Raw genomic sequence first — 10,046 nt, forward strand, 5'->3', positions numbered from 1 at the left:
ATATGGGGGGTTAGTAAAAACAATAGTTGAATATTCATACCCAATGGGTCGAGAAGTCACAGGTGCGTGTAGTTGTTGAAGTTGGGGATTCGTACCTTCAGTAGCTGAGGGAATCGTCACTTGTGGCTGAGGTTCAGTTGCCCCTATCTGGGCTTCTCTTTGGGTGTCTGCATAAGTTGAATGAGGAGGTACCTCCACGATTGACGAAATTACTTGGGTTGCCCCTGCTGGTGTTCCTCCTTCAAGGGCTCTAATTGTTCTCTGTGTTTTTGCCATGGTTGTTGTTGTGTTTGCCACAGACGGCGCCAAATGTTATGGATAAAAAACTAGAGTATATTAATTGCTGTATTTATTACTAAGGTTCGGGAGCTCAAGGCCTTTAATGGCTGCTCTCGTGTTTCGTAGCTTAATTCTGCCCTTACGAGATGCCTACGTATCTCTGTGAATTAGAGAATCAAGCCAAAAAATGTAGTTCTAGTTGAGGGGTAGATCCCTTTATATAGATGTTGAGAGTCCTTGAATTGGACTAGGGATAGGAGACTTGTTGATCAAGTTCTCAAATTTTGGATAGACTTTAAAGTCCTAAAATAAAGGAATCAGATTCCTAGTTGGTGTAGGTGCCCTTGGGGCTATCTTTTATAGATTTATATCACTGATTGGACTCATTTAATGAGCTGTTAATCTCCCTTATTTATTAATTACGAAATTAATAAATAATCAAAGTTTCGGTCCTCGTGAATTAGGCTTCGTTACTGGACCATATTAGGTTTAATTAATTCAACATTAATTATATTTGCAGGCTAATTTTAGGCCCATATCAGTCTCGTACTATTTTTTCAAGCGTGTTTTTAATAATATTTTTAAAATTTTCGGTTTTTGTAATGATATTTAACAATAATACTTTATAATTTATTGTCACATTATTTTTTTATTTTATTAAATTTGTATTTTATTTTAAAATATATTAATTCTTTATAGTTATTATATATTTTTTTCAAAATTTATTATTTATAGAACTTGTGACATTCATAACTAAATTATCGTAAATGTTTTAATTATTTAATAATATAAAAAGTTAACTTTACACCGGTACCATGCACATGAAAAATTATAAATAATTTTTTACTTAAGAAATATTTTTGGATAAAATGAGTTGGCTGATTTACTTTTTGATTGAATCTCTTTTTTCAAAGTAGAAAGAATGTTAAAAATAACATTTTTTTGGTGCAAATGGTTGAAAATATCCATTCTGGAAGTGGATGGCTGAAAATACCGTTTTGGATACGCATTTGCCATTTGGGTATCCTGTTTTGTACTAGATACGCATTTTTCAAATGGGTATCCAATTTTTTTTAAGATACGCATTTGGCAAATGCGTATTCCAATGGTAATACCCAAGCTACAAATGCGTATTTTTAGTAATTTTCTTAGATAACCAATTCTCAAATGCGTATTACACTTACCCCATTACAAAATGTGTAACCAAAACGGTATTTTCAGGCATGTGTTTTAAAAATGGGTATTTTCAGCCATTGCTCCCAAAAAATGGGTATTTTTAAACATCACCCTCCAAAGTACTGTTATTTTGTTATTCTAATAACTTTATTTGCCTGAGAATTTTATTTTCAACTAAAAAATGGGTATTTTATATTTGACCGTGACACATAGTTAGATAATTAGAGGAGTTTGATAAAAAAATTAAAAAGTTGATTGTAGTGTGTATCTTACAACTTTCTCAAATGTGTGTTTAATAATATTTTATAAATTTTCAGTTTTTGTAATGATAATTAAAAAAAATACTTTACAATTTATCGTCACGATTTTTTTATTTAATTAAATTTGTGTTTTATTTTAAATTTTATTAATCCTTTATAGTTATCACACTTTTTTCAAACTTTATTATTGATAAAATTTGTGACATTCATAACTAAACTATCGTAAATGTTTTCATTATTTAATAATATAAAAAGTTAACTTCCACACACATGAAAAATTATAAATAATTTTTACATACAAATTATTTTTTTGATAAAATAAGTTGGCTTATATACTTTTGATATGAATCTCTTTTATCAAAAATACAATTATTTTTTTTATTCTAATAATTGTATTTACATGACGAGACTTGTTAAACATAAATTTTTCTCTTAGGTGCAGTGATTCATGTTATTATATTTTAGTGATTTATTACTAATTATAATATTAGTCCTGTCAATCAAATTATACCATTTTTTTGACAAAATGAGTTGGTTTATTTAATTTTTGATATCATTATATTTTATCAAAAGTATTATTATTTTTATTATTCAATTAAGTTTATTTACATGATGATGATATTAATGCTTACTAACCATAAATTTCCCTCTACTTACTATACATAATCATAAAGATAGGTGTGATATAAGTAATGTAATGTTAGATAATGATATTATAATATTCATTATTAATTATAATATTCTCCCTTATCACCAATCCTTAATTACAATATTAGTCATGACAGATGAAATTATATCATTTTATCTCTTTTACTCCAATTACATATAAGATTATATAGGATATAATTGCTGATGCCAAAAAATAAGTTCTCCGACAATAAATTTTGGAGGGAGGCTTCAGAATTGTATACCAGGCCAGAGGCATACTCAAAATTTACAACATGGACGAGTTAGCCAATGCTTAAAAAACCAAGTCACAATATTGAAAGCCACTTGGCTGACCTGCACCGCAAACTCGTCGATGACATCATTGGCTCTGAAGTTGAATACAAATCACTATAAATTATCTACATATTTTCCGTTTACATGTATTTCCAATTTAATAATAACAAAAAGTGTCTACGGTACATCAGAGTATACAACCTATCTAGGTGCCACATGTGTGATGCTTACTTGATTAATGGTTTCTGATTCACCCTTGCTTGATGAAGAATGATTCTCTTCGGGATTTCTCTCAGAGTAAAATCCAGGCTCTTTTGGAATAGGCAATTCGATTTTACTACTGAGCATCAGAACCACAGATGACATGCTTGGCCTTTCTTCCTGATATTGTTGTACACACAACAAAGCAATTTGAATTACTCGAAACAATTCATAGTGATTATTTGATTCCATGATCACTGGGTCAACTACTTCCAAATGCCTACCTTCATTATATCTTCTCCAGGCCTGAAAAAGTTAATGGCATTTTACAAAAGTCACCACATTGACACATAAGTTTGCTAATAGTGTTTAAATGTGTTTGAGTGAAATTCTTCGTAGCCTACTCTAGTGGTAAGACTGCTTGTTATAGTCTGAATCTTCATTTTGCTTACCCTTGTAGATAAAATTCTAATGTATTGTAATTGTGTAGCTTAATTAGTCAAAAGATACATATAAAGTGCGTGCAAATGTGTCTGTACTTACATGTCCAAGAAGGTTATGATTGTGATCTGGATGTTTAAAACCTCTGTTTTTCTTCCCACTTACTATCTCTAGCACCAGTACACCAAAGCTATAAACATCAGATTTAGTTGAAAATAGACCTTCAATGGCATACTCAGGAGGCATATAACCGCTGAAAGTGAAGATTAGATTCAAGCTTACATTTTGACCTGAGAAATAGTAATTCAATATTTTCAAACATTGAAGGAAGTCTTACTAGGTTCCAACTACTCTTGTTGTGCTTGCTTCAGTTTCACTTCCTCCAAAAATTCTAGCCATGCCAAAATCTGAAATTTTTGGGTTGATCTCGTGATCAAGTAAAATGTTACTCACTTTGAGATCTCTGTGGATGATTCTTAGCCTGGAATCCTCGTGAAGGTAGAGTAGTCCCCTAGCGATCCCATTTATAATGTTGTAGCGCTTCAGCCAGTCAAGTGACTTGCAAAGTACTTTATCTGATGATTCATATTAATGTTTAATCTATTGTTTTTACTTTGATAACGATAAAAGATCATGTGCATATTACTTGTACATTTAACAAAATCTGTATCATGGATCATGGATGCTTTAGTTAGGGCCATACCAAAAATAATTGAATCTAAACCCCTGTTGGGCATATATTCATAGATCAACATTCTTTCTCCTTCTTCAACACAGCACCCAAGAAGTTTCACAAGATTCCGGTGCTGAAGTTTTGCGATGATTGAAACTTCATTCATGAATTCATCTATTCCTTGTCTTGAAGTTCTTGATAGCCTCTTCACAGCTATTTCCTGACCCTTGTCCAACATTCCCTAAGAAATAAATATGAATTACAGATTGATAATGTGAGTAAGAGGATTGTCTTGGTGTTTATGACTCATGATATTTATTTGTGTGTATAGTAACCTTGTAAACTGGTCCAAAGCCTCCCTCTCCAAGCTTATTGTTGAACGAGAAGTCATTGGTGGCTTTAGCAATTTGCATTAAGGTAAACAAAGGTAAATCCAACTCGTCTTTCCCGATTCTGTTGTTTGCTTCACCGTCGAATTTAAGTCTTTCTATTCCTGCACAAATGAGGAGTGTGAAATATATATGGATATGGAAATACATTTTCTAGCATGTAGGTGCAACATTATGACAAGTTTTCTGTCTTTTCCCTCAAATTAAAGCAACTCAATTCGATCAGCTAGCCAGTTCAATTGATGCAGACATTTTAGGCAGTCCGCAGCCACGTTAGTATCATGTTACCTTTTCTTTTTAGCTTTCTCTTCCTGAATGCATAAAGAAGAAACAGGACTCCTATTACTGCTGTTGCTGCTAACACAGGAATTATAATGACCACCACCCGATTTGTACTTGAGCTTTTCTTCTCCTTCTCTGAATAGGAAATGATCTAGATGGTCAGTAGAAAATTTGATATAGCAGAGTGCAAGTTACATCAGGGTCAAATGTGTATCAGAATTATGGCCATGTGTGTGTAGAATCAGGGGCATGTGTGTGCGAGTGAGTATCAGGGCCCTTCAAATTTAAGAGAAGTGAAGCAGGATGAGTAGTTCTCAGACGGTCAATAAAATAGTTCTGAAGCAGAAAACTGAATTTAAGAATACATCTTAGTTATCAGGGCAAGGGCCTTGTATGAAGCAACAAAAAACTGGTGATATAGAAACTGAAAAACTTACCTAACTCCGAGGCAGCCAATCGTATATAGAGATCTTGTCCATCTTCTGTATAACCTCTCATATCAGTCAGATTACCAAACCACAACAAGCATCCACTTCCACTTCCTCTGTGATCTGCATTCGAATATGCCATACAAGAGCAGTCCTCCAAGCACTGCCTTTCACATTCCTGCAGGTTTAGAGTCATGCTATACCATGACAGACTTGTGTCCGGGAGTTTCAAACCCGAAACCTTTTTAAAACCATCCCCATTCTCGCAATCTAGTTGAATGTTTCGAACACATCCGCCAGACCAATCTGCTGCCGACCAGGCTTCTTGCAAATTGGGATGAAACCATTGCATACATTCACATTTAGGTGAACTATCAATGTTACAAACACTGTTTCCACCGCAGGATTTATAAATATCACAATCATTAACCTTCAGAGACAGATAATTTCCCCATTTCTGTGTCTCTTTGTTCCATGTCTGGCGTTGTAAACCACCATCTGGAAGCAGTATGGACCTTACAATAGCAGATTCTGAAGTATTGGTGACCTCAAATGTATAGTAGACCTCCTTCTCCGACATAACATACTGAACTTTAAATAATTCATTTGATCCTATACGGGGAATGCCACTAAATCTATCGCCAACCCATGGTCCTGACCTGTATGTAAGGGTTGGACCATTCCACAACTCGAATTGTGGGTAACCCTTAGGATTAATCCGGTACACAAAATTACCTGAAGATGGATCATCATCGCTTTTCCATGAAAAAAGATTCCTCTGCATGCCTGTGACAAAGTCTATTCCTAACTTCATCCCTGGTAGAGAATTATCAACAGGATGATCAAAGCTTTGCCATGTGATGTTCAGAGTCCCATCATCATTTTTATCCCCGAAAACAAGATTTCCTGAATCTAATAGCTGCGCTATAGGATTGTTTACTGATCTCGATGAATTTGATGACCATATCACCGTTCCGTTGACAAGTACAAGTATCCCTTTGCTAGTCACGGTTACAACCCCGGAAGTGTTTGTAACTGGATGATCTCTGTTAGCCACCCATACAACTGTCCCCTCTGATATTTTCTTATACCATATACCAAAATATCGATTTTGTGGAAGACGACTGGTGTTGAAAAATCCCATTTCGAATTCTCCATGTTCTGATACAATGGTTTCTCCATCTCCTAAAGGGTGATTTGTGGTTATAGTGTCAAGTGCAGTACAAGTTATCAAAAATGTGAATGAAAAGAAAAAAAGAATATGAATAGTGCTCTTCATTATATTGCCTAGGCCAATCTCTGTCTGTGTTTTAGTATGATAATATAATATGTAATAGAGTAACATATACTAATATTCTTGTAGAAGAGTCAGAAGAGAAGACAGGAAGAGTCACCATTTGTTAAACACGGCTGCACATAATTTCAGCTAGCCACCTTTAATGACTTGCATAATATCTAAAACGTGACCTCTTTGCTAACCGTTGTTGTATATTTGTGTGGGTCCATGTCCCTGACCATAATTTGTGATGGACCTTTTATCTGAAAAATCGATTCCGAGACGTTGGATGGAGCTTACAACAGCTAGAACTAAAAAAATCACATCCGTTCTGTGCTTTTAACTGCACAACAGTAGCTATCCCCGCTTCTTGAAATTACCATTAATTTCTTCTGCGTAAAAGAAGCGTTGGAACGACTGAAAAAAGTTGTTATCCTCAAATCCAACTCATGTTCTAAATCGGGTCTAATAGAAATCGATAAGAAGAGAAGGAGGGGTGAGTTTTTCGGTGCGATTTATTGATAGTAAAGCTGCTGTATACATTCCACCCACCCTCTTGTTCCCTTCAGGCGTTTTTTGTGTCAAAAGTAAGCATATTCCTCTTTTTACCTTTCTGGGTTTGTATAGATAGGATTTATTTTGGTGTTATTAATTGATTTGGGTTTTAAACAGGGGTTAGAGTTAGTATAATTGTGATGATTCGAACTGCCGGGAATACTTCAACTCAACATTATACAAAGTTTAGACTGCCTGAGATTCGATTTTCAGCCATTCCCACTGTTCTCATAATTTATTGTGTACAATAAACACAATTAATGCCTCAAATATGAGCGTCGGTATACCCTTTTTGACCCATAAATGGGCATTCGTGTGAGAGAGAGTGTTAACTATCTGATTCTATTAGTGATTTTCTCTAACATATTAATGTTTTAGATGAATCGGTTACTCAAAATTATTTAATTCGTCAAATTTATATAATTCGGGGTTATAGATTAGGGTTTCGATTTATTATATTGATTTTTGAATTGGTGTCATTACTGTCAATTTGTATTAAAATTGAACTCGGACAAATGTTGAGTTTTGGGAAAAATCGGAAATTTGGATACAATTACCGTGAATTCCGAAATTTGTATTGAATTTTATGTATTTGGATATAAATTTGCAATTGTTAGGATCAAAATTTATGTGAAGTACTTATTCGGTCTTGTTGATTCTTGGTCATATACCATACGATTCAAAAGTTGCTTTAGTCAAGAATAGTTCAGGAGTTCATGTCTCTTAGTTAAGGTATTCCCAGATTATTGGGAGTTTGCAATATCTTGCTAATGTGACTAGGCCAGATATTTCTTATTCTGTATCTAAGTTGGCTAGATATACAAGCTGTCCAAACAAGACTCATTAGGAGGCACTGGATAGAGTTCTTAGATATCTGAAGGGAACTATTTCCCCTGGCTTGCATTACCGGAGATTTCCGGGGGTACTCGAAGGGTACAGTGATGCAAGTTGGATAGCTAAGAAATCTGGTTCCAATGAAGTGAATGAATATGTGTTTACCCTTGCGGGTGGAGCTGTGTCCTGAAAGTCTTCGAGACAGACTTTGATTACTCGGTCTACTTTTGAGGATGAGTTGTGTGCACTTGATGGCACGGAGACGGAGGATGAATGGTTACATGGACTCATGTCAATGTTACCTGTAGTAAGCAAACCGCTTCCGGTATTTCTGTTCATTATAATAGTCGTACAACTATCGACAAGATCAGAAGTGTAAATTATAATGCTAAAACAAAGAGACACATCCAAGTTAGACTGAAGTCTATAAGGGGTCTTGTGTCTGATAGGATTATTGCTATAGAGTTCATAGGAACTCAGGATAATGTAGCTGATTTGCTGACTAAGGGGCTTGAGCATGTTGTAGTCCTTAAGTCGAGGTTGGGGATGGGACTGGTAACCCATCATAATTCATCAACAACGGGAACCCAATACACCTGAGAGGAGATCCCTCGAAGTGTATTCAATGTGGTAATAACAAGTTGTAAGGATGAATTGGTAGTACCTCTGTTAGGTCACACACACACTGTAGAGGGGGTGAATACAGTGTATAGTACACTCAAATCGAACTTTAAGAACTTAAGTAACAGAAAATAAACTTTATTGAAACAATAAACTCTGTTACAGTATGGAACTGTTACCTCTCAGTGATGAACAAATATCACGAGAGCTGCTAGGGTTACAATGAATAATCTTCTCGAATAATGATAACACTTATAGTGTAAACCCTATGTCTGTATTTATATACTACACAGTTACAAGATAATCGCTAATTGATATGGAATATAATTCTGCTTCCTAAAATATATCAATCAGATATCTTTTCTTCCAAGTATTCCATTCTTCACGGAATTCCTTCTTCATGCATATCTCTTCTTATGTTTATCTCGATCTTCTTTCCTTTAATCAGCTACTGTCCTTATCTGATCGTCCTTCAGCACTTAAGTTCTGATATCTATCTTCTGATGATTATCTCCTGATAATATAAGTACTGATATCCTTAAGTCCTGACTTCCAGTATAAGTACTGATCAACAGTTAAGTACTGATTTATCCTGTTCAAGTAAGATCTGAAAGCTAAACATAAAACATATTAGCCATGACATTATCAAATATATCTAACAATCTCCCCCAACTTGTAAATTAGCATAATATACAAGTTTAACAGATATTTGATGATGTCAAAAACATTAAGTACAAATGCATGAGAATTAGACTAGATAACTACAACTTTCAGTCCTTAAAGCTTTACCAATATTCAACTTCTGATAACAACTTCAGTCTGTACAAATATCAGAATTTAAGCAGTTATAGATCTTCGACTTGGCTTCATTATTTTCTGATCTCTCTGATGTCAGGAGTTGTTTTGAGATAGTTCTTCAACAAACATTTCTCAGCATATCTGAGTTCATCAATCATTCTCCTTTTGGCATCTTTAAGCTCTGCAGTATCTTCACCAGTTTGAAAGATTGTAGCTCTGAGATCATTGATCTTTGCTTTTCTCAACTCCTGATCTAGTCTTATGACATAAGCTTTGTCAGACTCCAGATTGAATTCAAGTCCTTTAATACCAAGATATGTTCTGATCTGTGCAGTATTAGGCTTCATATCAACAATATCACCATTGTGATCTCTGTACTTTGGAACATATGTGATGTCAGACTTAACAGAATAAAGCCTTTTCTGTCTCTGAATCTGTTCTTTTAAGTAGTTTGCAGCAGTCCTTGTTATTCTGTCATCCACTTGAAGTAAGAAAAGTACATGCTCCAATTCTTCAAAATACTTCAATGGAATGGCATTTTGTCTTATATGATAAACCCTACCATCTGTCATGAAATACAACATGATGTATTCTTTCAAGTAGGTATGGTAAACCATCTGTACAGATTCCAGTTGATTCAATCTCTCAGGAGTTGCTCCAATACCTGGTTCACTCAAGGAAGTTGGATCATTGGTAGTGTTGTGTACTCTTCTTTCATCAGCACTTCCCAATCCAGTTTTATCTCTTATTTCCTTTCCAGTAACTACTCTTGCTTCAAAACCACTTGCAGTAGTCTTCAAAGGTTGAGTCTGTTTTGCTTTAGTGAATCCTGGTAGGAGTGTCTTTGATCTATTTTCTGATATCAAGTTAACTTGAGTTGTGTCAGAGGTT

At 34.7% G+C, this 10,046-nt stretch overlaps 1 protein-coding gene across 1 annotated transcript; it reads right to left on the reverse strand.

The window, feature by feature from the left end:
* Positions 1-2,752: 2,752 nt before the first annotated feature.
* LOC141712304 (G-type lectin S-receptor-like serine/threonine-protein kinase At4g27290) lies at positions 2,753-6,584 on the reverse strand. Its single transcript, XM_074515186.1, has 7 exons — positions 5,081-6,584; positions 4,650-4,778; positions 4,308-4,465; positions 4,003-4,213; positions 3,637-3,874; positions 3,402-3,552; positions 2,753-3,164 (listed from the first exon to the last, which is right to left on the reverse strand). The coding sequence occupies exons 1-7, from the start codon at positions 6,414-6,416 to the stop codon at positions 2,859-2,861; spliced, it is 2,529 nt and encodes an 842-aa protein (XP_074371287.1). The 5' UTR covers positions 6,417-6,584; the 3' UTR covers positions 2,753-2,858.
* Between the last annotated feature and the right edge of the window lie 3,462 nt (positions 6,585-10,046).

Source organism: Apium graveolens, chromosome 3 (genome assembly GCF_009905375.1).
Source record: "Apium graveolens cultivar Ventura chromosome 3, ASM990537v1, whole genome shotgun sequence".
Lineage (NCBI taxonomy): Eukaryota > Viridiplantae > Streptophyta > Magnoliopsida > Apiales > Apiaceae > Apium > Apium graveolens.